Source organism: Platichthys flesus, chromosome 21 (genome assembly GCF_949316205.1).
Source record: "Platichthys flesus chromosome 21, fPlaFle2.1, whole genome shotgun sequence".
Classification (NCBI taxonomy): Eukaryota; Metazoa; Chordata; class Actinopteri; order Pleuronectiformes; family Pleuronectidae; genus Platichthys; species Platichthys flesus.
Window position 1 is genome coordinate 515,028 of NC_084965.1, and position 27,689 is coordinate 542,716.

Below are 27,689 nucleotides of genomic sequence, written 5' to 3' on the forward strand. Positions count from 1 at the left end.
GTCAGACAGACAGAAAGGAAGTCAGAGAGACAGACAGGAAGTCAGAGAGACAGACGGACAGACAGGAAGTCAGAGAGACAGACAGGAAGTCAGAGAGACAGACGGACAGACAGGAAGTCAGAGAGACAGACGGACAGACAGGAAGTCAGACAGACAGACAGGAAGTCAGAGAGACAGACGGACAGACAGGAAGTCAGAGAGACAGACGGACAGACAGGAAGTCAGACAGACAGACAGGAAGTCAGAGAGACAGACAGGAAGTCAGAGAGACAGACGGACAAACAGGAAGTCAGAGAGACAGACGGACAGACAGGAAGTCAGAGAGACAGACGGACAGACAGGAAGTCAGAGAGACAGACAGGAAGTCAGAGAGACAGACGGACAGACAGGAAGTCAGACAGACAGGCAGGAAGTCAGAGAGACAGACGGACAGACAGGAAGTCAGACAGACAGACAGGAAGTCAGAGAGACAGACAGGAAGTCAGAGAGACAGACGGACAGACAGGAAGTCAGAGAGACAGACAGGAAGTCAGAGAGACAGACGGACAGACAGGAAGTCAGAGAGACAGACGGACAGACAGGAAGTCAGACAGACAGACAGGAAGTCAGAGAGACAGACGGACAGACAGGAAGTCAGAGAGACAGACGGACAGACAGGAAGTCAGACAGACAGACAGGAAGTCAGAGAGACAGACAGGAAGTCAGAGAGACAGACGGACAAACAGGAAGTCAGAGAGACAGACGGACAGACAGGAAGTCAGAGAGACAGACGGACAGACAGGAAGTCAGAGAGACAGACAGGAAGTCAGAGAGACAGACGGACAGACAGGAAGTCAGACAGACAGGCAGGAAGTCAGAGAGACAGACGGACAGACAGGAAGTCAGACAGACAGACAGGAAGTCAGAGAGACAGACAGGAAGTCAGAGAGACAGACGGACAGACAGGAAGTCAGACAGACAGACAGGAAGTCAGAGAGACAGACGGACAGACAGGAAGTCAGACAGACAGACAGGAAGTCAGAGAGACAGACGGACAGACAGGAAGTCAGACAGACAGAAAGGAAGTCAGAGAGACAGACAGGAAGTCAGAGAGACAGACGGACAGACAGGAAGTCAGAGAGACAGACAGGAAGTCAGAGAGACAGACGGACAGACAGGAAGTCAGAGAGACAGACAGGAAGTCAGAGGGACAGACAGGAAGTCAGAGAGACAGACGCCGTCATGCTGCTGTTCAAAGAATAAGGGAAATATAGCCAACCTTGTTGCCTAGGAAACCAGCCGGTGCTGCCCAGGAGAGCACTTCCTGGTGGGCGTGGCCAGACGAGGTGTTGCCAGGGAGAAAGAGTTCGTTGCCATGTAAAGAAGGGGGGGTGTAGGGGGCCTGAGAGGGGCGGAGCCAAGCTTCAGTATGAAACACCTGGAAAAAAGATTTTATATAAATAACGATGTGTTACCCGAACACAGGTGTGAGTCAGTTCCGTTGTGAGTCAGTTCCGTTGTGAGTCAGTTCCGTTGTGAGTCAGTGCAGGTGTGAGTCAGTACAGGTGTGAGTCAGTGCAGGTGTGAGTCAGTTCCGTTGTGAGTCAGTTCCGTTGTGAGTCAGTGCAGGTGTGAGTCAGTACAGGTGTGAGTCAGTGCAGGTGTGAGTCAGTACAGGTGTGAGTCAGTGCAGGTGTGAGTCAGTTCCGTTGTGAGTCAGTTCCGTTGTGAGTCAGTTCCGTTGTGAGTCAGTTCCGTTGTGAGTCAGTACAGGTGTGAGTCAGTGCAGGTGTGAGTCAGTGCAGGTGTGAGTCAGTGCAGCTGTGTGTCAGTGCAGCTGTGAGTCAGTGCAGGTGTGAGTCAGTGCAGGTGTGAGTCAGTGCAGGTGTGAGTCAGTGCAGCTGTGAGTCAGTGCAGGTGTGAGTCAGTGCAGGTGTGAGTCAGTGCAGCTGTGAGTCAGTTCCGTTGTGAGTCAGTGCAGGTGTGAGTCAGTTCAGGTGTGAGTCAGTGAAGGAGTGAGTCAGTTCAGGTGTGAGTCAGTTCAGGAGTGAGTCAGTTCAGGTGTGAGTCAGTTCAGGTGTGAGTCAGTTCAGGTGTGAGTCAGTTCCGTTGTGAGTCAGTGCAGGTGTGAGTCAGTGCAGGTGTGAGTCAGTGCAGGTGTGAGTCAGTGCAGGTGTGAGTCAGTACAGGTGTGAGTCAGTTCAGTTGTGAGTCGGTGCAGGTCTGAGTCAGTACAGTTGTGAGGTACTGGTCTGTGTTGTTGTGTTACCTGAGCTGTGGACCAGGTGGCGCTCTCACACACGTCAGAAACCCCGAAGCAGAAGCAGTCGGTGCAGCCGAGGGGGTTGTTGTGGTTCAGGTTGTAGAAACCCGGTTTACAGAGGTCGCAGTGAGCTCCCATCACGTTCATCTGAGGAACAGGTCAGAGAAGAGGTCAAAGGTGAAACCAACGTTTCACTAGGTGTGAACGGAGCTGAGCAGTAAAGCTGCAGGTGACCCCGCCCCCTTGATGATGTCACGGTTACCTTGCAGGTGCAGGGGCTGCAGGGGTCGGAGTTGGTGCTTCCTGAAAGGTCACACTCACAACGCACACATCGAGGGAAGTCTCTGTATCCAAACGCACAACGGTCACACTGTCGACCTGCGAAACCCTCGTGGCACACACACTGACCTGCTGACACACCTGAACACACACACACACACACTGAGTCAGTCTCTTTCTGAGCTGCATTACACACAAACAAACAGACACACACACACAAACACACTAACCTGACTGTGAGTCGTCGCGGCTGCAGACTGAAGACTGTGATCCTCTGAGGTCACAGTTACACTGAAGACACGGAAAATCTGAATATGGAGAAACCTACACACACACACACACACACACACACACACAATAAATACAAACAATCCATTCATGTGCTTTTTGATTTGTGTGTGGTATGTTTTGTGTACCTCCGCAGGTCGGTAGTATTCGTCTCGACACATCTCACAGTTGATGCCGGCCGTGTTTTGTTGACAGTTGGAACAAACTCCGCCTCCATGACGAACGCCACGAGTATTCAAACTCAACAAGAGGTCGGACACGGTTTGATTGAAGAGACAGTCGACTGCTTTGTTGTGACAGTTACACCCTGAGAGACAGACAGGTGACAGGGAGACAGGTGAGAGACAGACAGGTGAGAGGGAGACAGGTGAGAGGGAGACCAGTGAGAGGGAGACAGGTGAGAGACAGACAGGTGAGAGGGAGACAGGTGAGAGGGAGACCGGTGAGAGGGAGACCGGTGAGAGGGTGACAGGTGAGAGGGAGACAGGTGAGACACAGACAGGTGACAGACAGACAGGTGACAGACAGACAGACAGGTGAGAGACAGACAGGTGAGACACAGACAGGTGAGAGACAGACAGGTGAGAGACAGACAGGTGACAGACAGACAGGTGACAGACAGACAGGTGAGAGACAGACAGGTGAGACACAGACAGGTGACAGACAGACAGACAGGTGACAGACAGACAGGTGACAGACAGACAGGTGGCAGACAGACAGGTGAGACACAGACAGGTGACAGACAGACAGGTGAGAGACAGACAGGTGAGACACAGACAGGTGACAGACAGACAGGTGACAGACAGACAGGTGACAGACAGACAGGTGGCAGACAGACAGGTGATAGACAGACAGGTGACAGACAGACAGGTGAGACACAGACAGGTGACAGACAGACAGGTGGCAGACAGACAGGTGACAGACAGACAGGTGAGACACAGACAGGTGAGACACAGACAGGTGACAGACAGACAGGTGAGAGACAGACAGGTGACAGACAGACAGGTGACAGACAGACAGTTGAGACACAGACAGGTGACAGACAGACAGGTGACAGACAGACAGGTGAGACACAGACAGGTGACAGACAGACAGGTGACAGACAGACAGGTGGCAGACAGACAGGTGACAGACAGACAGGTGAGACACAGACAGGTGACAGACAGACAGGTGACAGACAGACAGGTGAGACACAGACAGGTGGCAGACAGACAGGTGAGACACAGACAGGTGAGACACAGACAGGTGACAGACAGACAGGTGACAGACAGACAGGTGAGACACAGACAGGTGACAGACAGACAGGTGACAGACAGACAGGTGACAGACAGACAGACAGGTGAGACACAGACAGGTGACAGACAGACAGGTGACAGACAGACAGGTGACAGACAGACAGGTGACAGACAGACAGGTGAGACACAGACAGGTGACAGACAGACAGGTGGCAGACAGACAGGTGACAGACAGACAGGTGACAGACAGACAGGTGACAGACAGACAGGTGACAGACAGACAGACAGGTGAGACACAGACAGGTGACAGACAGACAGGTGACAGACAGACAGGTGGCAGACAGACAGGTGACAGACAGACAGGTGACAGACAGACAGGTGGCAGACAGACAGGTGACAGACAGACAGGTGACAGACAGACAGGTGGCAGACAGACAGGTTCTTACTTTCACAGTTGTTTCCCTCAGAGACAGTTCCTGGTTGCCATGGCTCCTGGTGGTAACCAGGGCAACATTGATTGCAGTTCTCTCCACAGGTGTTGTGTTCACACACACACTTCAGCCTCTGCACACACACACACACACACACACACACACACACACACACACACACACACAGGTATAAGTCCAGGGAACATGTCAGCAGCAGACAGACAGCTCCAGTCAGACAGACAGGTCACCTGGGTCTCCGGGTCCAGAGGACAGCTCTTAGCGTGTCCATAGCAGATACACATCCCCCCCACGGAGACGTCTTTGATGGAGTAGTAATACTGAGGACACAACCAGGGACAAAGAGCAGTGAAGACAAGCATACATGTAATTATGAATTCTACAACATATTTATATATTAATTAAATGAATAATACTAAATAAATACAAAATATATATAAATATAACGAAAACTAAATAAATATTATAAATATAATGAAAAAAGTATATAATAAAGATAATAACTGAATATGATTTCCACTGTGTCTCTGTCTCACCCTCCGGGTGACGATGGGGTCGATCTCTCGGGGGTCGCGGTCGCTCAGCGTCATCAGGTCGGCGTTCAGGGTTCTGATTCGCTGGAGCCGCAGGCGGATGTAACGAGCCGACGTGAAGTTCAGGAGAACCGACGTCAGGTCGTCTGCACTGGGTCGGCCGTTTATCAGGGAGGTGTGAATCTGACAGACAGACAGGTGGACAGAGACAGTGAGGGACACAGTGATACCTGTCTCACCTCATCGTGCTTCAGTGGGTTCGGTCTGCAGCTGTTCGTCCTACACGCAGACAGACGGTTGAGGACATGGTCTCACCTCTCCGTGCTCCAGGGGGTTCAGGCGGGAGTAGTAGGACGTGCAGATGACCTCCGTGTCGCTCTTGTAGGTCGGGGGGCCGCGTCTCGGTGTGATGTTGTAACGAGTCAAACACTCAGTGTCACTGATGGCATAGAACTGCCAGGGGTCAAAGGTCACACCGTCCAGAGAGCGCTCCAGGATCCAGTTACCTGAGAGACAGACCGGTCAGTCAGACAGACAGGTCAGAGACACAGACAGGTCAGACAGACGGGGTCAGCTAGACAGACAGGTCAGAGACACAGACAGGTCAGTCAGACAGACAGGTCAGAGACACAGACAGGTCAGAGACACAGACAGGTCAGTCAGACAGACAGGTCAGAGACACAGACAGGTCAGAGACACAGACAGGTCAGACAGACGGGGTCAGACAGACAGACAGGTCAGAAACACAGACAGGTCAGTCAGACAGACAGGTCAGAGACACAGACAGGTCAGAGACAAAGACAGATCAGAGACACAGACAGGTCAGTCCAACGGGTCCGACAGACAGACAGGTCCGACACACAGACCGGTCAGTCAGACAGGTCAGACACACAGACAGGTCAGTCAGACAGGTCAGAGACACAGACGGGTCAGTCAGTCAGACAGGTCAGAGACACAGACGGGTCAGTCAGTCAGTCAGACAGGTCAGAGACACAGACGGGTCAGTCAGTCAGTCAGACAGGTCAGACACACAGACAGGTCAGACAGACAGACAGGTCAGACAGACGGTCAGTCGGACAGGTCAGTCAGACAGACAGGTCAGAGACACAGACAGGTCAGAGACAAAGACGGGTCCGACACACAGACAGGTCAGACAGACAGACAGGTCAGTCAGACAGGTCAGAGACACAGACGGGTCAGTCAGTCAGACAGGTCAGAGACACAGACAGGTCAGAGACAAAGACGGGTCTTACACACAGACAGGTCAGACAGACAGACAGGTCAGACAGACGGTCAGTCGGACAGGTCAGTCAGACAGACAGGTCAGACACACAGACGGGTCAGTCAGACAGACAGGTGGTACCTGGGCGTGGAGAGTTAGCTGCCTTGATGATGATGTAAGCGACCTGAAAAATCTGAGGAGAATTGTGATGAGTTAACTCAGAGAACTCAGGTTACTCACGTAACTGTCAAAAAAGTTTGTGTGTGTATTTTTACAGTGTGTGTTTATCCTTTTCTTCTGAAAGCATGTGCCATGTGTGTGTGTGTGTGTGTTTGTGTGTTACCTGTTTTAGATCCAGTGTGATGGTGGTCCAGTGGAACTGTTGTCCGTTCTTGATGCTCGGACTCTGCCACCACTGATTGGTTCCATCGATGGCGTTGGTGATCGGATGACGTTCTGAAGAACACACACACAAACACACAAACACACACACGTTGTGTCCAGTGAACTTGAATTTGTATCATTCTGTTTCCTGGTCTGTGTTTGAGGTGGACTCTGTGGTTCTGCTCTGGTTTTAAGGTGGACTCTAAGGTTCTGGTCTGGGTTTAAGGTGGACTCTAAGGTTCTGGTCTGGGTTTAAGGTGGATTCTGTGGTTCTGCTCTGGGTTTAAGGTGGACTCTAAGGTTCTGGACTGGGTTTAAGGTGGACTCTACGGTTCTGGTCTGGGTTTAAGGTGGATTCTGTGGTTCTGCTCTGGGTTTAAGGTGGACTCTAAGGTTCTGGACTGGGTTTAAGGTGGATTCTGTGGTTCTGCTCTGGGTTTAAGGTGGATTCTGTGGTTCTGCTCTGGGTTTAAGGTGGACTCTTAGGTTCTGGACGGGGTTTAAGGTGGAATCTAAGGTTCTGGACTGGGTTTAAGGTGGACTCTAAGGTTCTGGTCTGGGTTTAAGGTGGATTCTGTGGTTCTGCTCTGGGTTTAAGGTGGACTCTAGTGTTCTGGACTGGGTTTAAGGTGGACTCTAAGGTTCTGGACTGGGTTGAAGGTGGATTCTGTGGTTCTGCTCTGGGTTTAAGGTGGACTCTAAGGTTCTGGATTGGGTTTAAGGTGGACTCTAAGGTTCTGATCTGGGTTTGAGGTGGACTCTGTGGTTCTGGTCTTGGTTTAAGGTGGACTCTGTGGTTCTGGTCTGGGTTTAAGGTGGACTCGGTGGTTCTGGTACCTTTGGAGAGGACTGAGTTGGCGTCACACCTGGGACAGTGCGAGTTCTTGATGATTCTCCCGTGGACGTGTTCCACCAGTTTACAGTAGAGCTCAGGTTCTGGATCTCCACACGTGGCGTTGCTGCTGATCTCCGCGTTACTCGCCAGGTTCAAGATGGCTGGAAACAGACCTGAGAGGAGAGAGAGAGGACGTGAGAGGCAGGAGCAGAACTTCCTTTGGTTCCCTGCAGGTGAAGTCTCTGGTGACTCATCATAATCGATCTGACTGATGACATCACTAAAAAGCAGTTCGTGATGAACTAACTGTTTGAAACTTTCAGACCAAATAGTTTTTACAGTGAAGTCTTCACTATGTTGTGTTTTTTATCTTCAGAACAAATGAAGGTCATCGACAAAAAGAGTCAAAGCTGTGAGCATGAGTGTGTGTGTGTGTTATTCTCGACTGTGTGAGAGTTTAACACACACACAGACACACACAGACACTGTGTGGAGTCTGAATGTGATGGTGTGGGGGAGGTTTTACGGCGTTAGAGAGGAAGAGGGTGGAGTGTGATTGTTAACACTAATTAACACACACACACACAGATGTTGTGTCTCTCAGCAGGACAGTCTCTGAGCCTCATGAATATGTTGATTAACCACAAACACTGATATCAGTGATCGATCATTAAAGTTAATGATTAAGAGGGAGTCTGTTCTTTAAACTTTAAAATACCTGAGGATCAGACTTTACTTTGACCTAAACAATAATCTTCTCCCACAAAAGAAATGTTAGCTACTGGTCGGTCGACCAATCGGCTTCCATCTGTGACAAGTCTCTGCTCGACAACAGTCAAACACACAAAGATACACAAGTAAAGTAAAACAGTCCAACTGAATCAAATGATGAATAAATGTGAACAGACACACAAACACACACACAGACAGTAAAGAGAACAGATTAACACGAGACTACACACAGACACAAAGCAGAGCTTGTGTTCATTTGATTTCCTCTGGATCAACCAGTTGATTCAAATCTTGGCTGAAACTTCATGTTATTGAAAAGTCAAATCAAACAATCTCAATCCTCTTTTGACCTAAAAAAATATCCACGCATACATTTTGATGAGATCTCAGGTCGTACATGTCACAGAGCTAATATCACAGCTAATTGAGCTAACAGAGCTAATAATAGAGCTAACTGCGAACACATCCAGTATTAGTGCTAACAGAGCTAGCGAAAAATGTTGTTTTAAAAATCATCTTTCATAAAGTAAAAATCTGATCTTGGATCAAGTTGATGAGTTGGTGTATTGATCCCAGATGAAAGTGATCAAACAGATCTAAAGAAGAATCTGATTCTAAACAGCTTTTATTTTATTTTAAGAAAAGAGCCCAATATAATTAATAATAATAATTTATCTCAGTAAATAAACTAAAAACATGGATATTTATATATATTATATCATTTATGATAAAAAGTGTTGTTTTGCAGCTTCTCAGTGCATTAAATTAGAATTCAGTAAGAGACAGTAGAAGACATTAGAACTCTGTAAGAGCCAGTAGAAGACATTATAACTTAGTAAGAGACATTATAACTCAGTAGAAGACATTAGTACTCAGTAGAAGACAGTATATCTCGGTAGAAGACAGTATAACTCAGTAGAAGGCATTAGTACTCAGTAAGAGACATTTTAAGTCAGTAGAAGTGTCTCACCTCTCTGCTGAGCAGCAGTTTGCTCCATCAGCAGCAACAAAATCAAAATCTTCATCTCTGAAGTTAGACTGAAAACTAAACTTGACCAACTCTAACTAAAATGAACGAACTCTTTAACTAACCCGGATCTAGCAGCCCCTAACCGTTCAGTAGCTGAGTTAGAGTTGGTGTGTTTCTACTGAAGCAGAATAAAGTGACAGAATAAATCTGCTCCAGAGGAATGTGTCGCTCTGCAGGAACTCACCCTGACTCTACCTCTCTCTCTCTTTCATTCATTCAGCTCAATAGAGGAGGGTGGAGGGGGTGGAGTGTACCATCTGACCTGCTGATGGCGGGTGATATAAGGGATTTTAATGTGCAGATTTTCAAACACAGAAATCAAATTCTTTGGCTTTTAATCCCAGTGTGTGGAGCTGTGGTCAGTCATCACTAATCGATCAGGATCATGGATCAATGATCGAATCATCAACACAGGAACTCAAGCATCAATTATAAAACCTGGAAAGCATTTATTCTCAAATGTAGAAAATAAACTGTTGAATAAAACGGTTCATTTAAAGCAGTGAAGATTAAAACATAAAAAACTTTGTTAAAAACTGTGGTGTGTTCCTTTAAATGTCCCAACTCCCCCCCCCCCCACCTCCCTCCTGGAACCCCCACCAACCCATCCAACCCCTCCATCAAACAACCCCCCCCCCCCACCCCCCAGAGACAATGGATTGAATAGATGGGGGGTTGGGGGGTGCGGGGGACCATGTGTGAAGGGGGATGGTGTGTGTTTGTGTGTCTGTCTGTGTGTGTGTGTGCTTGTGTGTGTTTGTGCTTCTTTCTGTCTGTCTGTCTGTCTGTGTGTGTGTGTGTGTGTGTGTTTGTGTGTCTGTGTGTCTGTCTGTCGGTCTGTCTGTATGTGTGTGTGTGTGTGTGTGTGTGTCTGTCTGTGTGTGTGTTTGTGCGTCTGTCTGTCAGCCTTAATTTAACACCAAACATTGTGAGTCACTGATGGTTTACATTCCTTTCAAAATAAACTAGAAATACCATATTAAAGAATTGAAACAAAATTCTCTAAAAACTTTACAGAGATAATCAACAAGCATAAACCGTAAATAAAGATCAAAGCCTGTAAATAAAGACAGTGGAGCCATGTGAAGACATTTGTTTAGTTTGTTAGTAGAAATACACACATTAAAAATAATAAGAACAAATACAAACACAAGGAAATACTGTGTACAAAGTGGAAAGCTGCCACAGAGCAGGAGGCGGGGCTTACAGGTCGCTCGTCCACTCACATTCACCCAAATCCTTTCATTCTGGACTTTGATTGTGCAAAGCTAAGGAAGATGGAGAGTTTGTCTTTTTGTCTCTGAATTGTCCGTCTCATCCTGAGCTGTGACCAGGTGAGGGGGGGGGGGGGGAGGGGGGGCCTGACTTCAGAGTCCATTTTGACTTCAAGAGGAAACAACTCAAGTTAACAAGAGGAGCCTGAGGCCGGTGAGTGTTTAACACATCACAACTGTTTTACTGTCAGAGACTCCGAGTTCTCTACGAGTCAGGACACACCTCTGCATGTGAAGACATCTCAGCGGCTCCTTTTGGAGGACATGCTGCAGATGTCCGAGGAGTTTCTGGAGGATTTGGACCTAAAGTTCAACACATCAGCCCAGGGTGGACAGAGGCTGGTCCCAGCTGTGAGGAGCTGCAGGACGGCTCAGTGAGTCCAGACCAGATCAGTAAAGGCTGGAACAGGTCTCCTTTATATAATGCATCAAGATTCTCTCTTGAATTGTATTTTATTGTTGCACTAGTTTCTCTGTTCTCTCCTTTGCTAGATCGATCGAGGGCGGGACTCATTTCCCACTAACTCCCCCGGTCGAGCGGGAGCCTGATGTGTGGAGCCCTAGGTCAGAGGTCACAGGTTTAGTTCTGACCCGTCCCTCCTCTGTCCCCAGATGTGAGATGGTCGGAGTGATTGATCCACGATAACAGGACAAAGTCACGCTACTCCTTCTTTAGAAAGGACTGATTAGGACGTATCTGATTGGATCATTAGGGACTTCGTGTTTTTTGTTCTTTATCCAGGTTGAGTCTCTGCAGTCTGTCAGAGATCAGCGGTTCAGGCTTCAGCTCTGAGGTCAAACCCCTCTCATCTGAGAGAACTGGACCTGAGGACTCAGGAGTGAAGGAGCTGCTTGGTTTAGAGTCTGTGGACTGAGGGGGTGCATGACCCCAGAAGAAGACATTACATTGTTTTGACATGGTGATGTCAATCAGTAACAGAATTTATTTGATGTCTCTCTGATTTCTCACTTCAACAGCTCATTTCATTAAATCAGGGGTGTCCAAACTTTTTATCCCGAGGGCCACATGCAGAAAAAAATTCCAAGGTCTGGGCCACGCCGCCACGCCCCCTGCCCTGGAACGGACCTTTGACAATGTGCCTCAATTGCGTCGCTCAGGGCGGGGGGCGTGGGGGCGTTCTGAGGGACAGCTGGCAGGTCAGGGGTGAGATGGGTGCCACCTAGTGTCTAAACTGAGTAGTACAATACAGTGGGCCATAGTCCATTACATTACAATTAATTTAGCTGACACTTTAATCAAAACAATTTACAATCAATGCATTCAAGGGTCCCTGAGGGTACAAACCCCGAATAACAAGAATCAATAAAGTACAATTTCTTCAAAAATAGAGCAAACTACAAAGTGCTATAAGTAGGTGCCATTTTTTTTTTTGAGGCGGGCCAATTTAAAATGGATGGCGGGCCGCAGATGGCCCGCGGGCCATAGTTTGGACACCCCTGCATTAAATCCTTCAGGTTCATACATATGAGGAACAAAATAGAAGTTATTTTACAGATTTAAAAGTAAACACAAGATATTAGTTTAGTTTTTTACTGTGCTCGTGGAGACAAATAATTCATAAAATGTACACATACACCCCCCCCCTCAGGGTAACCATGGAGTCAGTCAAACTTCCACTCCACAGGACCAAGTTACTTCCTGATTTCTCGAAACACACTAATCCCTCTCTCTTTCTCTCTCTCTCTCTCTCTCTCTGTCTCTCTCTCTTTCTCTCTCTCTCTCTCTCTCTCTGTCTCTCTCTCTCTCTCTTTCTCTCTCTCTCTCTCTCTCTGTCTCTCTCTCTCTCTCTCTCTCACTCTCTCTCTCTCTCTCTGTCTCTCTCCCTCTCTCTCTTTCTCTCTCTCTCTCTCTCTCTGTCTCTCTCTCTCTCTCTCTCTCTCTCTCTCTCTCTGTCTCTCTCTCTCTCTCTCTCTCTCTCTCTGTCTTCTCTCTCTCTCTCTCCTTTCTCTCTCTCTCTCTGTTTCCCTGACACTCACTCAGCACAAACAGACACATCACCCACTCAATCAACTTTCATCTCATTCTGCAGCCGCTCACTCTGTAGCTCAAAGGCACTCGGGCAGCTCAGGTTGTCTCGGTTTCAGACGTCTTTTCGTGGTGAGTCATCATCTAAAGTCTCCCTGATTGGTTGATATTGTTCTTGTTTTTTAGATTTAAATGTTGATATTGTTCTTGTTTTTTAGATTTAAATGTGAATGTGAAAAGTTCCGGTGAAAGGATCCGTTGTTAGGAACTAGAGATGTTTTCTGAATTGTACAAATGGTTGTTTTCTTTACTTGAGAATGAGACATTTATATTTACATACTTTATAATTGACATCAGGAGCAGGCATGTTCTCTACAGAAGCTCAGACTGGACAAACTAACTTTTTGAGTTCCTATGACAACTGAAGCTTCCACAGGTTCTCCTTCATGTTTGGGGGGGGGGGGGGGGGGGGGGGCACTTCACCTTCACCACCAGATGTCACTACATTCTACGCACTGAACCTTTAACAGTTGTGGAGGTTTTATCCAATATTTGAGTAAAGTTAAACACAATATATCTCTGCTCAAGGTTTAACTAACTCTGATTGGATCAATGGACCCTTTCCTTATCGTTACTAATTACTTTCAAAAATATAAAAACAATGTGAACATCTAACGTAATGCTTTTTGAAATTGAAATTAGAGATATGTGTTTGTAAATGTTGTGAAAATAAATCTACTTAAATAAAACATGAGGATCAAATACATGTGTCATAGCATCTTCATAATAACTTTATTAACAAAGAGGACAAATAAAAGTAACAGGAAAAAAATCATCACTTGAAAAGTAAGAGTGGAAGAAAAGGTTAAAGACCCAAGAGTGAAACCAGGTCATGTGTCCACTCTCAGATGGACGATGAAGAGTTCTCACAGAAGGATCCGACATCCTATGCCCCCCCGGCCGACAGATCTGATCCTGGACTGAACGGCTCCTTAGAGCTCCAGGCCGGGGGGCGACCTGGAGACCAGCCTGCCCCAGAACTGAACCTCCATCCCGGGCTGGAGAATGTGGACGGCCCTGGTGGAGAGGAAGAGGAAGAGAAGGAGGAAGGAGGAGGAGCAGACACAGCTTTGACCAAACTCAGGCCTCCTCAGCTTCTTCTCCACAGAGGTGCACACAACAAGAAGGCCAATACTCACTCACCTCCACTTCTCCTGCAACTTCTGATAATGATTATAAGAACATTCATTATTTTAGAGCATAGCAGCCTGTTTGTCAAATGATAAAATAAAGATATCTATTAAATAAAACAGCAATGAACACAGATGTGAGGGTGTGACTTGTTTCTCAAACCCCCAGATGTGATTGGCAGAGGACACCGGCGAATCGGAGGTCAGAATCCCAGAGCCATCAACATGTCTCCTCCAGCAGCTGCTCCGCCCCTGACTGCCGCCACCTCAGTGAGTGTTTGTCAAATCATCTCTATCGCCCCCTGGTGTATGGCTGCAGTAATGAGGCATAATTAAGCATTTTGTGCCAGAATATTTTTTTCAAACATGAAAACAGTTGCTGGTGTTAACATGAGTTCCTCTGTTCACTGTTCTGCTCTGATCAACATCTGTGAACATCTGTGAACATAGCTTAGCATGTAGCAGCTACAGAGCCTGGTGGATGTGGAGGAGACCAACCACAGAGATAACTGAGAGCTTCAGGACCTCCTCTATGCAGCCTTACAATATTAATCTATTTTCTGTCCAGGTGTCGGGGACAAGGACGGCGCTGCTGTCCAATGAGGTGAGGAGAGAGATTGCAAAACAAGCGAGAGCCATTAAGGAGGAGAGAAGAGGGACGCTGGACGCCCGACACAAGTACTTGATCAGCCGGCTGGCAGACGCTGGGACACTGAGCGAGACGGAGGTGGAGGACGCTGTTGTCTCTGACGACAAGGTAACGTCACAGTCGGTTCTTTGACAAGAGGAACCAGGAACCGATCAGTGTTTGACGTGTGAATCATTCATGTCTGATTCTTCCAGTTCCCTCTAATCGATGACTTCTTCACTGCAAATGGATCCAAGAAGCTGATTTTCTTCTATCAGGACATGAAGCAGGTAAATGTCCTCATGACGTCCACGCTCTTCTGAAATCTGCTTCTATCTCATCACTTCTTTTTCTTCCATCATTTTCTGCTGTGGGGATGTGGGTTTACCCCGAGTCTCCACTAGAGAGCGCCCTACAGTTCAACCTCAGTCCACGCTGTCCACCTCAGTTTCTGATCAGACCCTTTGCTTCATCATCTGTTGCTGACTCTTTATATCTTTATTCTTTTGAATCCCTCTCTTCTGTGTTCTTCCTCCAGAACCTGTCGTCCACTCAGTCGTCCTCTGTGGACGTGTTGTCCTCGGCCGTCGCTCAGAGGAAACTCTTCCTCACCACCGCAAACTCTGAGGTACAAGTGACCACCAGCAGCTCAGAACACTTTGGTTTAGGAATATGAAATCTAAAAGTAAAATCAGGAAGCCAAACTTTTCATGGTTGAATATGTTATCAATTCCTCATGATAATGGTTGTCATGGTTGCAGCTTGTGATGCAGATCAGAGTTTAGTTTCAGAACAAAGCTCCCCCCCCCCCCCCCCCCCGTCTAACAGATAATTACTGTGTTGGTGTTTCCACGGTGACGCCAAATACCTTCATTCATATCACATGACCACAGGTGGACATCTGGGGACATGTGCTAAAGGCTAAATGCTGATAATGAATCAAGTGCTGGAAGTTTGAGGTCATGTGACTGTTGTGATCTGAAGAGACTCCAGAGTTCTGAACGTGTCTGTGAAGCTCTGGGTCCTCGTTGTTGCTCTTGGTCTTGATTGAAATCTGTCGACTGACGTGAAAATAAAAGTTTCTGTCTTTTGACCACAAACTGAAACTAACCTCAGGCTCTCTGTGTTTTTCAGCCTTTACTGGGGAAGTGTCTGTTCTTCCTGAGAACCACAGACAAGGCCCTAACCACCGCCAACATACAGCAGGTCAGTCCGTCGTGGTGCGTTCAGGAGCGTCTCAATGGACCTTACCCCCCCCCCCCCCCCACACACACACACACACACACAAGAAACACACTAGTCATGACAGAAGTTAAATGTTTTGTCCAAACATTTGAATGAGGACGACTTGTTCAGGGTGAAGTCACAGTGTCCTGTACAGAGCTGGTCACAGACCTGAAGGAGGTTTTCATGAACCTGGTCCTTGCTGTGAATCAGCTGTTCTCCGGGTCCCTCTAAGACCAGGGTCCCAGGTAAATGTCCCATGACCTGATCTCTGCTCCGCCTGCAGGAGGTGACCCTCGGCCTGTTGGACGGCAGCGCCGGCAGCTTCCTGCACAGCGTGGAGACTCTGCTGCTGGACGTCCTGGTCCCGGCTCTCAGGTCCCAGCAGGTATGAACCTGAGGGACACATCCAACTCGATGTCCATCAGAGGAACATGAGCAGAACCTCATGTTCTCACAGGAGCAGGATCTTCTTTTCTCTTCTGATCATGCATCAAGTTAAAAACTGTTTGGTCTGATGTTTTCTTTTCATCCTTATCATGAATGACATTATTATTATTATTATCATAAGTAAACAGAAACATCTCTATATCCAGTGTCTAAAGACTTTCGATAGACGACATCGAACATGAGCATCAAACACACGTGGTTCCTATCTGGTCTGTTCACGTGTTCATGTCCCGGTGGTTATGTGTGTGACCCTCTGACTCCGTGCAGACGGGAGCTTCCTGTCCCGACGTCCAGACCTTCCAGTCGTCTGTGGATCAGTTTGTCAGTAATCTGAACTCGGCCAGACTCAACGTGGAGAGAAAGTTCCAGCTGAAGCCGGTTGACCTCCCTGACGCCATCGAGCAGCTGAGGCTCCCGGCGGACTACACCTCTGCAGGTAGGAGGGACCACCTCCTCTTCTCTCTGTTTATAAATCTACATCGTACAACAACGTGTTCGACATTTTAACCAAAAAACCTGGTTTAAGAAACAATTTGCGCTTTTGCTTTCAGCCAATAACAGCGAGCTGGTGGAGCGTCTGGAGGGCGTGGTCTCGGTGTGGACCAATCAGATCAAGCAGGTGCTGACGGAGAGCGAGCAGATGAGGAAGGAGGCGGATGACGTCGGCCCCTCGGCGGAGCTGGAGCACTGGAAGAGACGCCTGGTGACCTTCAACAGGTGAAGGTCACAACAACGTGTGGAACAACGATCTGATCTCATCTGAAGTGTGACTCACTTTGTCCCCTTTCATTTTGTTTAGATTTAAAATTTGAGTTTAACTTCTTTTATCTCAGTCTGGTTTCATCTCTAATCCAGTTGTGTGTGTGTGTGTGTGTGTGTGTGTGTGTGTGTGAATGTGAATGTGAATGTGTCAGTCTGATGGAGGAGTTGAAGAGTCCTCAGGTGAAAAGGACTCTGGGAGTTCTGCAGGTCGCCAGGTCCCGAGCGATACGAGTCTGGAGAGAGCTGGTCAGTCTGTCTGTCTCTCTCACTGTCTGTCTGTCTCACTGTCAGTCTGTCTGTCTCTCTCACTGTCTGTCTCTCTCACTGTCTGTCTCACTGTCTCTCTCACTGTCTGTCTGTCTGTCTGTCTCACTGTCTGTCTGTCTGTCTGTCTCACTGTCTGTCTCTCTCACTGTCTGTCTGTCTGTCTCACTGTCTGTCTGTCTCACTGTCTCTCTCACTGTCTGTCTGTCTGTCTGTCTGTCTCACTGTCTGTCTGTCTGTCTGTCTCACTGTCTGTCTGTCTGTCTGTCTCACTGTCTCTCTCACTGTCTGTCTGTCTGTCTGTCTCACTGTCTGTCTCTGTGTTTCAGGACAGAGACATCACTGTGGTGTCTAACGAGGCCAAAGACAACGTGAAGTACCTGAACACCCTGAACAAGTTCTTTATGCCTCTGAGGAAATGCACTCCGGTAAAAATAATAGAATATTAAGAAGTGAAATATAATAGAATATAAATAAATGAATGAATAAATATAATAATAGAATGAACTTTATGTAAATGGTTTTGTATTTATAAATCTCTTTTCTAGTCTTGATGACTCAAAGCTCTTTACAGTTCAGTTTTACATTCACACACATTCATACAGTGCATCTATTCGCAGCACTTTGATATTCTAAAGGGGGGGGGGGCATTCGGCATTCAGCATATTGCCCAAGGACACTTCGGCATGCAGATGGGTCAGACTGGGGTTCGAACTGCCGACCTTTAGGTTGGAGGACGACCGCTCTACCCCTCAGCCACAGCCGCTGTGAAATGTTTGAATCAAAAACAAGAGACAAAGTCCTTCCTGTCTGAGGCCGTCCAACTACACAACTCCTCCCTCTGACTCACAACACGGGACTCATTACAAATCCACCAATATCTAACATATCCATGCTTACACTAAATACTCAATGTACAGAACGCACATGTTTTTAGATATATATTTTAATCTTTGTATTCTTATATTCTGCAGGGAGCTATTGTAACAACCACAATTCCCCCTTTGGATCAATAAAGTATTTCTGATTCCATACTGATGTGTGTTGTGTGATGTGTGATTTGTGTGCCTGCTGTGTGTTGTGTGTCTCTCCCCTCACAGACTGGTTTGCTGGAGCACCTCCCCGGGCTGATGATGAGCATCAGGATGATTCTCACCTTCTCTCAGTTCTACAACAGCTCAGAGAAGATGACGTCTCTGCTGCTGAAGGTCACAAACCAGATGATGTCGTCCTGTAGGAGCTTCCTGCTGCAGAGCGTCAGCCACATCTGGGGCCAGAGCAGGTAGAGGTCCTACAGTCACAGAGCCGGTAGAGGTCCTACAGTCACAGAGCCGGTAGAGGTCCTATAGGCATAGTGCCAGTAGAGGTCCTACAGCCATACAGCAGGTAGAGGTCCTATAGGCATAGAGCAGGTAGAGGTCCTACAGTCACAGAGCCGGTAGAGGTCCTACAGGCATACAGCAGGTAGAGGTCCTACAATCATAGTGCCAGTAGAGGTCCTACAGTCACAGAGCCGGTAGAGGTCCTATAGGCATAGTGCCAGTAGAGGTCCTACAGCCATACAGCAGGTAGAGGTCCTATAGGCATAGAGCAGGTAGAGGTCCTACAGTCACAGAGCCGGTAGAGGTCCTACAGTCACAGAGCCGGTAGAGGTCCTACAGTCACAGAGCAGGTAGAGGTCCTACAGGCATAGAGCAGGTAGAGGTTCTACAGTCATACAGCAGGTAGAGGTCCTACAGGCATAGAGCAGGTAGAGGTCCTACAGTCACAGAGCAGGTAGAGGTTCTACAGTCATACAGCAGGTAGAGGTCCTACAGGCATAGAGCAGGTAGAGGTCCTACAGTCATACAGCAGGTAGAGGTCCTATAGGCATAGAGCAGGTAGAGGTTCTACAGTCATACAGCAGGTAGAGGTCCTACAGCCATAGAGCAGGTAGAGGTCCTACAATCATAGAGCAGGTAGAGGTCCTACAATCATAGAGCAGGTAGAGGTCCTACAGCCAGTGACCTTTGACGTCTGAATTCTGCTCAGATCTTCAGATATTTTGTTTAAAAAGTGTTTGCTTGTGTGTGTGTGTGTTTGTGTGTTTGTTTGTGTGTGTGTGTGTTTGTGTGTCAGGTCAGTGCTGTTGCAGCGTATCTCTGAGTGCTGTCATCTGAAGGTTCAGTACCAGAGGAGTTTCCACTCAGTCAGAGATAAGCTGAGAGAAAATCCTGAGATGAGACAGTTTGACCTCAGGTATTATCCCCGTCCTCATTTTGTCGTTGTCTCAGTCTCTCATTGTCTCATTGTCTCAGTGTTTCAGTGTCTCAGTGTCTCCTTGTCTCTCAACATCATGTCTTCTTGTTTCTTCTCCTTCAGTGAAAACTACATCTTTGGGAAGTTTGATGCTTTCTGCAAACGTCTTGAGAAGATTGCTGACATGGCGTCTACGCTGGAGAGTCTGACCGCTCTGCAAAACATGAAGGTCATTCCAAGGAATTTATATATTTATATATATATATATATAAATATATAAATTTATATATATATATAAATATATAAATTTATATATATATATATATATATATATATATATATATAAATATATAAATGTATGTATATATATACATATATATACATTTAAATATCCTATATGTCCTGATGTGAAACTTATGGGTGTTTCAGGTGGAGGGTGTTGAGAAGATTTATGTTCAATACCAGAGCATCGTCTGCATAACTGAGTCCAAGACCTATGACTTCCTGGACCACCGCAACCTGGAGGTGAGCTCTGGAATTACAAGATGATTCACACAGATTCAGAGCAGAACATCAGGCAGTTCCCAACTTCAACAGTCTCCTAACACACACACACACACACACACACACACACACACACACACTAATCAGAGTATTTAAGTGAGGTTGTCAAGTCTTTAGCAACAGTACTTTACTTGTTTCATTGTGTGTGCTGTGTGTGTGTGTGTGTGTGTGTGTGTGTGTGTGTGTGTGTGTGTTTGTGTGTGGGTCAGTTTGACAGTGACTACACAGACTTCCAGCTGCAAGTTCAGAGTTTGTTCCAGTCTCTTCAGTCTCTGCTCGACTTCTGGTTCCATCAGTCTCTCACTGTAGGTTCAATATCTACTGAGTGTGTCTATCTGTGTGTGTGTGATCATGTTAATCCATTGTGTACGTCTGTGTGTCTTTCTGTGTGTGTCTCTCTGTGTGTGTCTATCTGTGTGTATGTCTCTCTGTGTGTGTTTCAGACAGAGCAGATGCTCGATCTACTGGTTGTGTTTGAGTCTCTTCCTGCTTCTCCTCTGGATCTGAAGCTTCATTATCTGCAGCTGCTGCAGTTTTACAGCCGAGAGCTGGAGCTGCTGAGGAGGACGTTCGAGAGACAGAGAGAGAGACCGACCATCGGACGCAACCTGCCTCCGGTACACCTGTCCCTCTGCTTACCTGTCTCTCTGTCCACCTGTCGTTCTGCCCACCTGTCTCTCTGTCCACCTGTCGTTCTGCCCACCTGTCGCTCTATTCACCTGTCCCTCTGCTTATCTGTTTCTCTGTCCACCTGTCCCTCTGCCCACCTGTCCCTCTGCTTACCTGTCTCTCTGTCCACCTGTCGTTCTGCCCACCTGTCGTTCTGCCCACCTGTCGCTCTTTCCACCTGTCCTGGGATGTCAGTAACATCACCTGTCCCTATGCCCACCTGTCCCTCTACCCGCATGTCCCTCTGTCCACCTGTTGCCCTGCCTTCCCTTTCGCTCTTCCTACCTGTCCATCTGCCCACATGCGCCTCTGTCCACCTGTTCCTCTACCCACCTGTCCCTCTACCCACCTGTCCCTCTACCCACCTGTCGCTCTGTCCACCAGTCGTGGGATGTCAGTAACATCCCCTGTCTCTCTCTCAGGCGGCAGGCCGGGTGCTGTGGTGTCGTCACCTGTTCCGGAGGATTGAATCCCCCATGTTGATCCTGAAGAAGAAGCTGAACATCCTGAAGGTACCGCCTTTGATATTTCAGACCAATCAGGTCGGTGTCTCTGACCTGATTGACCTCAGTGACCCTGTCTCTCTCCCAGGGACCAGAGATGAGCAAAGTGATCCACAGCTACAACAAGATGGCGCTCATGCTGCTGCAGTACGAGGAGGTGCAGCTGCAGGGCTGGGTTCAGACTGCAGAGAGGGCACCGCACTGCCTCAGCGCCGCCCTGCTGGTCCGACATCAAAACTGCAAGGTATAACTGATGACTGAAAACAGTGACCGGTCAGCAGCTGTATATAAAGAGGATCAGTGTGTGTATATAAGGATGTATGTGTTTCAGGAGGTCTCGGTGAACCTGGACCCGGTGGTGCTGGAGGTTCTGCAGGAGTTTCGCTGGATGACCAAACTCAGGGTGTTTGTGCCAAAGGTCCTCGTGAAGATGACGTCCAGAGAATCGGAAATCAAAGCTCTTCACAACCAGTGAGAACAAACGTTCCTATTTGAGTTTGTACGGTTTGAGGAACTCAAGAGCTTCAAACGTTTCCTTTGACTCATGGATGAACTGATCAGATTTCAGTGAGGTCAAAGTTCAAGGTCACAGTGACCAATGAGTCTGGTTAATGGAGACACACAATTCTAGGGCAGTAATTGTGTTTTTTATTCTAAATGACTTAAACTGAAATGAGTTTAGTGAATGTTTCACTCGACATGTTTGATCAGACTTTCCTCAACAACTCTTCACATCTCACGTTCCTCTGGTCTGTGCTCGACTCGTCTTGTCTTGGTTTGAACTCGTGTAGCTTGTAGTTTCCTGATCGTAGTGTTGGACGCTCTGATCTGTTCCAGGCTGCAGGAGCTGCTTCTGGACTACCGCTCGGTCCTTGACAGGATCCCGGCTCCTCTCTTCCCTCTGATGCAGCCCTTCATCGGCCGGGTGGAGGCGGCGCTCTCCCCCGGACTCACCACACTGTCCTGGACCGCTCTCAACACCGACGCATGTGAGCAGGAACAGATCTGCTGCTCTGTGTTGTGATGTGATAAACCTAGATGATGTTGAGATGTTCGCTGTGAAACACACGGTGACACGTGATTGAACCAGGATGTTCCTGCCTGTGTTCAGTCATACAGAGTGTGTATGTGGCCCTGGAGGAGCTGGAGCAGGTTTCTAAAGCCGCCACAGATCTGTTGGAGTGTCGTGTGGATCGGCTGCTTCAGGCCGTGTCCTCCTGCAGCCTGCTGGTCCTGCCTGAAGACTCCCCCGTCTCACCTCAACACCTCCTGCTGCAGACAGACGCCTCAGTCCGAGCTGCTGCCGTCACTCTGAACTGGTAAGGCTGCACAAATGGTTTGGTTTTAATGGTTATGTCCCAGTCTGTGTGAAAATCAGGTCTGAGAAACTCCTCAAACTCCTCTATAAACTCCTCTATAAACTCCTCTATAAACACCTCTATAAACTCCATAAACCCCTCTATAAACTCCTCCATAAACTCCATAAACTCCTCTATAAACTCCTCCATAAACTCCATAAACTCCTCTATAAACTCCTCCATAAACTCCATAAACTCCTCTTTAAACTCCTCCATAAACTCCAACTGGTCCAAAACAGCGCTGACCAGAACCCAAAGCCCACCCAGTGAACACATCTCCACTGTCCTGCAACAACAGCACTGGCTCCCTATCAAATACAGCTTCACCTTCAAGGCTCTCCACAACATGGCACCTCCTCCTCAACTACACACCCACCCATAGTCTCCTCTCGTCCTCCTCCATGCTCCTCACCACACCTCCTGCCCGGCTGTCTTCCATGGGCTCAAGAGCCTTCAGCTGTGCAGCCCCCCCCCCCCCCCCCCCCCCCGTCTCTGGAACTCTCTCTCACAAGCCATCAGTGAAACTCAACTCTTCAGATTGACGTATTCAGAATAATTCTTTAGTGTTTACTTCTTCTTTTATTTGTCTGTTGTTGTGTGTTGTTGTCCTCATGTTTTTATCTGTTTTATTGTTGTGAGTCTGTTTTATTTTACTATTATTTCACATGTAAGACCTTGAGTGTCATGAAAGGCGCCCCTACATAAAATGTATTATTATAAATATAATTATTATAATTATTGTGTGTGTGTGTGTGTGTGTGTGTGTGTGTGAGACAGGCAGAGTCAGCAGGTGGAGAAATATGTGTTTGAGCTGATTGAGGAGGTGAAGAAGAAGATGAAGCCGACAGAGACTGTTAATCTGGAGGTAACACACACACACATAAGGTTAAAGAGTAAAAAAAAACAATACACCTCTCCTCTCACCCTTCTCCTCCTCCTCCTCCTCCTCCTCCTCCTTCTCCTCCTCCTCCTCAGGGATCTTTCCAGTGTCTCCACCCAGACTCCAAACAGAAGACTCGCTGTCAGTCATGTCTTCCTTGTCGTTTCTACAACCTGATTGGTCAGATCTGTCATCGCAGCACTGAAGCTCTGGTCAAAGGTCAGACTCCTTTCCTCCATGGCATCATGAAGATGAACATACAGACAAAAAAATCTCTACGTTCTTATTTGTCTTTTCTTTCCAGCCACCAAATCATCTCTGGACGCCCTGAGGAGGAGACTCCATGTCCTTAAATACCAGTCGTCCTCCTCCTCCTCTTCCTCCTCCAGCAGCCACCCGGCTCCTCCTCCTCTCCTCAGAGCCTCCATCCAGCTCGCCATCCCCAACATCGTCCTCCGACCCAGTCTGGACGACATTCAGGTCCGTCTGTTCTGTGACCTCTGACCTCTGAAGTCGACTCTTCACCCTGTGGAACCTCGACACTGAACTGGTTTAATGGTTTGAGTTTCCCGTGTGTTTCAGACCACAGTGAATAATCTGGTGAACCTGGTGTTGTCTGTGACCAGAGACATTCCTCTGTGGACGTTCTCTCACCTGCAGTACAGACAGCAGCAGGTAGACGCTCGCCTCACACACCTGTCAGTGCCAACCAATCACATCCCAGCGTTACTCTCTCTCTCTGTATCGTGCAGGTGGAGCAGGCGGCGCTTCGCGAAGCTGGAGACGACGTCACGGTGAAGCCGCCGGTGCTCCGGCCTCTGGACCGACAGCTGGCCGAACACAAAGACGTCACCAAGTCAGTCCTGATTCACTTGAGTTCAACGTAATGAACCAAAACTAGAAACTAAAACCTCTGTGATTCATTACAAATCATTAATGAAGACTGTAAATAAAGATCAGAGACACGTCTTTACTTCCTTCCATCTGCTAACATGGAGGAGGCATATTGACCTGTACTGCACCCATCCACCAGGGGCCGATGGAGAGGATTTGGCTTCACCCTTATGAGCCCTCATGTTTCTGTGTGTGTTTTGCAGACTGGTGATGCAGCTCAGCTCCGAGGTGTCGTCTCTGAGGAGTCCGGCTGCTGAGACCCTGAACGACCTGGCTCACTTCTCCGCTCTGTGGAACCAGGTCTGTGTGTCCACGTCCATAAAGCTTCATCTGTCACTTTAATAACTCGTCTCTAATCATCAGGACGGTTATCTCTGTAGTAAGGTGAATTATTTTAAACTTTCAATGCAGTCGCCTGTTGGTGGCGTCTTATCCTCTTTGTGTCAGTGCTTGAAACAAGCTTAGCAGACGTTAGTGGACAACTCCATCATCCCACACAGTCCCTGATGAAGACTACAACTCCCATCATCCCACTCTCTCCCTGATGAAGACTACAACTCCATCGTCCCACACTGTCCCTGATGAAGACTACAACTCCCATCATCCCACTCTGTCCCTGATGAAGACCACAACTCCATCATCCCACACTGTCCCTGATGAAGACTACAACTCCCATCATCCCACACTGTCCCTGATGAAGACTACAACTCCATCATCCCACACTGTCCCTGATGAAGACTACAACTCCCATCATCCCACTCTGTCCCTGATGAAGACTACAACTCCATCATGCCACACTGTCCCTGATGAAGACTACAACTCCCATCATCCCACACTGTCCCTGATGAAGACTACAACTCCATCATCCCACACTGTCCCTGATGAAGACTACAACTCCCATCATCCCACTCTGTCCCTGATGAAGACCACAACTCCATCATCCCACACTGTCCCTGATGAAGACTACAACTCCCATCATCCCACACTGTCCCTGATGAAGACTACAACTCCATCATCCCACACTGTCCCTGATGAAGACTACAACTCCCATCATCCCACTCTGTCCCTGATGAAGACTACAACTCCATCATGCCACACTGTCCCTGATGAAGACTACAACTCCCATCATCCCACACTGTCCCTGATGAAGACTACAACTCCCATCATCCCACACTGTCCCTGATGAAGACCACAACTCCCATCATCCCACACTGTCCCTGATGAAGACTACAACTCCCATCATCCCACACTGTCCCTGATGAAGACCACAACTCCCATCATCCCACTCTGTCCCTGATGAAGACTACAACTCCCATCATGCCACACTGCTCTGTTGCTCCACGTTGAAGCTCTCTTCTGTTTTCAGGAGCCAGAGGAGCAGGTGCAGATCTTCCTGAAATCGGAGCCGTCGCTCACAGAGTTCAGTTCTCAGATCTGCTTCTACTCTGTGAGTCCGACACCTCTTCATCTTCATCACTTCACCTCTTCATCACTACTTTCACTCATGTTAATGTTAAGTGATCATGGAGTCGTTTACATTTGTGTTGACCCAAGATGGCGCCACGAACGGCTGCCACGGTGTGTTGGTGCGCACTGCTGTGTTTGTTTTTAGTATTTAATTCTGTTAATTGCGACCCAACTCGGATTACTTTCACGATGGACGAGCTTCTTAACATCAGGGACACAACACCATCTGATTTATGTCCCAACTTTCTCGCATCTTCCGTGGATTTAGTTGATTTACTGGTCAAAGGTGCGGTGCTCCTCGGCCACGCAGCGAGACTGAGGCGGAGACGGAGAGGAAAGCGCGCTGGGGCTCTGGTGCGCTTCAGGGAGAGAGGATTTCGCTCATCACTCCCGTGCATTCTCCTCTCTAATGTCCGCTCGCTGTGCAATAAGATGGACGAACTGCGCCTTCTCATCCGGACAAATAGAGACTTCTCCCTCTCTTCTGTATTCTGTTTTACTGAATCGTGGCTGACCGAAGCCACACCGGACTCCGCCGCACAGCTGACCGGCTTTCAGCTGTTACGCGCGGACCGCGACCCGATCCTCTCACGCAAGGCAAAAGGCGGAGGGATTTGTTTTTATATAAACCAGGGCTGGTGCAGCGACGTGAAAGTCATTTTACAGTCCTGTTCTCCGGACCTGGAAACTTTTTTCATCACCTGCAGACCGTTCTACTCTCCCCGGGAATTCACCTCTTTCATCCTGGCTGGAGTCTACATCCCCCCGCAAGCTGACGTGCGCGAGGCTCAACGACAACTCGCTGAGCAGATACTGGGAGTGGAGAGAAGGAGAGAGAACACATATTCCCCCGTTATTGTCCTTGGGGACTTTAATAAGGGGAACTTATCTCAGGAGCTCCCAAAATATAAACAGTTAATAAAATGCCCGACCAGGGGGGAGAACACCCTGGATCACTGCTACAGCACCATCAGCAAGGCTTATCATGCAGTCTCCCGCGCTGCCCTGGGTCTGTCCGACCACGCTCTCATTCACCTGATCCCGGCTTACAGACAGAAACTCAAGATTTCTAAACCTGCTGTGCTGAGATCAAAGAACTGGAGCAGCAGAGAAGCTGTGGAGGAGCTGCGTGACTGCCTTGAAAACACAGACTGGGACATTTTTAGAACTGCCACTTACAGCCTGGACGAATATACAGATGCTGTGACGTCCTACATCAGCTTCTGTGAAGACCGATGTATTCCAACACGCACCAGGGTGAGTTATAACAACGACAAGCCCTGGTTCACAGCAAAACTCAAACAGCTTCGTTTGGAGAAAGAGGTGGCCTTCAAGAGTGGGGACATGGATAGGTTCAGACTAATTAAATACTCGTTTGGCAAGGAGATTAAGGAGGCCAAACGACTGTATTCAAAGAAGCTGGAACAACAGTTTGCAGCCAACGACTCCTCGTCTGTCTGGAAGGGCCTTCGTGTGATCACTGGCTGCAAGACCAAATCCCCCCACTCTGTGGAAGACTTGAGACTTGCCAACGATCTGAATGACTTTTATTGTAGATTCGATAGACCCTCTCAAACCCCCCCCGCATCTATCACACCTCTTCTCCCCAGCCTGGACAAAGACACTAGCCCCCCCCACAAAATGGCCCCAGACTGCCCCATCACCTCCATCCCCCCCTTCACACCTCTCTCAATTCAGGAGAGAGATGTAAATAAGCTCCTGAAGAAACTGAACCCCCGCAAGGCAGCTGGACCAGACGCTGTCTCCCCCTCTACACTGAGGCACTGTGCGGATCAGCTTTCTCCATTGTTCACGGACATTTTCAACACCTCACTGGCTGAATGTGTTGTACCCGCCTGCCTGAAAACATCCACCATCATCCCCGTTCCCAAGAAGCAGAGGATCACAGGCCTTAATGACTACAGACCAGTCGCCCTGACCTCTGTAGTAATGAAGACCTTCGAGCGACTCGTGCTGACCCACCTCAAAACTATAACCAACCACCTCCTCGACCCGCTGCAGTTTGCCTACAGAGCCAACAGGTCCGTAGACGATGCAGTCAACATGGGACTCCACTTCATCCTCCAGCACCTCGACTCCCCCAGCAC

General features: G+C 48.1%; 2 protein-coding genes across 2 annotated transcripts in view; one reads left to right on the top strand and one right to left on the bottom strand.

The window, feature by feature from the left end:
• The window catches only part of lama1 (laminin, alpha 1), a 30,019-nt gene extending 20,795 nt beyond the window's left edge, over nucleotides 1-9,224 (bottom strand). Inside the window, exons 1-13 of the mRNA XM_062380117.1 lie at nucleotides 9,170-9,224; nucleotides 7,470-7,640; nucleotides 6,592-6,704; nucleotides 6,390-6,441; nucleotides 5,342-5,532; nucleotides 5,030-5,209; nucleotides 4,724-4,813; nucleotides 4,491-4,608; nucleotides 2,938-3,116; nucleotides 2,752-2,845; nucleotides 2,505-2,662; nucleotides 2,249-2,389; nucleotides 1,259-1,417 (exon numbers count right to left, since the gene is read on the bottom strand). Coding sequence (XP_062236101.1) covers nucleotides 1,259-1,417; nucleotides 2,249-2,389; nucleotides 2,505-2,662; nucleotides 2,752-2,845; nucleotides 2,938-3,116; nucleotides 4,491-4,608; nucleotides 4,724-4,813; nucleotides 5,030-5,209; nucleotides 5,342-5,532; nucleotides 6,390-6,441; nucleotides 6,592-6,704; nucleotides 7,470-7,640; nucleotides 9,170-9,224 — 1,701 coding nt within the window. The remainder of the gene's footprint in view (nucleotides 1-1,258; nucleotides 1,418-2,248; nucleotides 2,390-2,504; nucleotides 2,663-2,751; nucleotides 2,846-2,937; nucleotides 3,117-4,490; nucleotides 4,609-4,723; nucleotides 4,814-5,029; nucleotides 5,210-5,341; nucleotides 5,533-6,389; nucleotides 6,442-6,591; nucleotides 6,705-7,469; nucleotides 7,641-9,169) is intronic.
• A 4,174-nt stretch (nucleotides 9,225-13,398) lies between these two features.
• The window catches only part of dnah5l (dynein, axonemal, heavy chain 5 like), a 39,226-nt gene continuing 24,935 nt past the window's right edge, over nucleotides 13,399-27,689 (top strand). Inside the window, exons 1-30 of the mRNA XM_062379122.1 lie at nucleotides 13,399-13,474; nucleotides 13,553-13,660; nucleotides 13,850-13,950; nucleotides 14,249-14,437; nucleotides 14,524-14,598; nucleotides 14,847-14,936; nucleotides 15,443-15,514; nucleotides 15,819-15,920; nucleotides 16,250-16,418; nucleotides 16,534-16,699; nucleotides 16,897-16,990; nucleotides 17,338-17,436; nucleotides 18,109-18,290; nucleotides 19,127-19,246; nucleotides 19,370-19,475; nucleotides 19,676-19,771; nucleotides 20,020-20,115; nucleotides 20,254-20,427; nucleotides 20,902-20,991; nucleotides 21,071-21,226; nucleotides 21,314-21,453; nucleotides 21,820-21,971; nucleotides 22,094-22,301; nucleotides 23,118-23,205; nucleotides 23,316-23,439; nucleotides 23,525-23,700; nucleotides 23,803-23,895; nucleotides 23,973-24,076; nucleotides 24,318-24,414; nucleotides 25,481-25,561. Of these exons, the coding sequence (XP_062235106.1) occupies nucleotides 13,399-13,474; nucleotides 13,553-13,660; nucleotides 13,850-13,950; nucleotides 14,249-14,437; nucleotides 14,524-14,598; nucleotides 14,847-14,936; nucleotides 15,443-15,514; nucleotides 15,819-15,920; nucleotides 16,250-16,418; nucleotides 16,534-16,699; nucleotides 16,897-16,990; nucleotides 17,338-17,436; nucleotides 18,109-18,290; nucleotides 19,127-19,246; nucleotides 19,370-19,475; nucleotides 19,676-19,771; nucleotides 20,020-20,115; nucleotides 20,254-20,427; nucleotides 20,902-20,991; nucleotides 21,071-21,226; nucleotides 21,314-21,453; nucleotides 21,820-21,971; nucleotides 22,094-22,301; nucleotides 23,118-23,205; nucleotides 23,316-23,439; nucleotides 23,525-23,700; nucleotides 23,803-23,895; nucleotides 23,973-24,076; nucleotides 24,318-24,414; nucleotides 25,481-25,561 (3,624 nt within the window). The remainder of the gene's footprint in view (nucleotides 13,475-13,552; nucleotides 13,661-13,849; nucleotides 13,951-14,248; nucleotides 14,438-14,523; nucleotides 14,599-14,846; nucleotides 14,937-15,442; nucleotides 15,515-15,818; nucleotides 15,921-16,249; nucleotides 16,419-16,533; nucleotides 16,700-16,896; nucleotides 16,991-17,337; nucleotides 17,437-18,108; nucleotides 18,291-19,126; nucleotides 19,247-19,369; nucleotides 19,476-19,675; nucleotides 19,772-20,019; nucleotides 20,116-20,253; nucleotides 20,428-20,901; nucleotides 20,992-21,070; nucleotides 21,227-21,313; nucleotides 21,454-21,819; nucleotides 21,972-22,093; nucleotides 22,302-23,117; nucleotides 23,206-23,315; nucleotides 23,440-23,524; nucleotides 23,701-23,802; nucleotides 23,896-23,972; nucleotides 24,077-24,317; nucleotides 24,415-25,480; nucleotides 25,562-27,689) is intronic.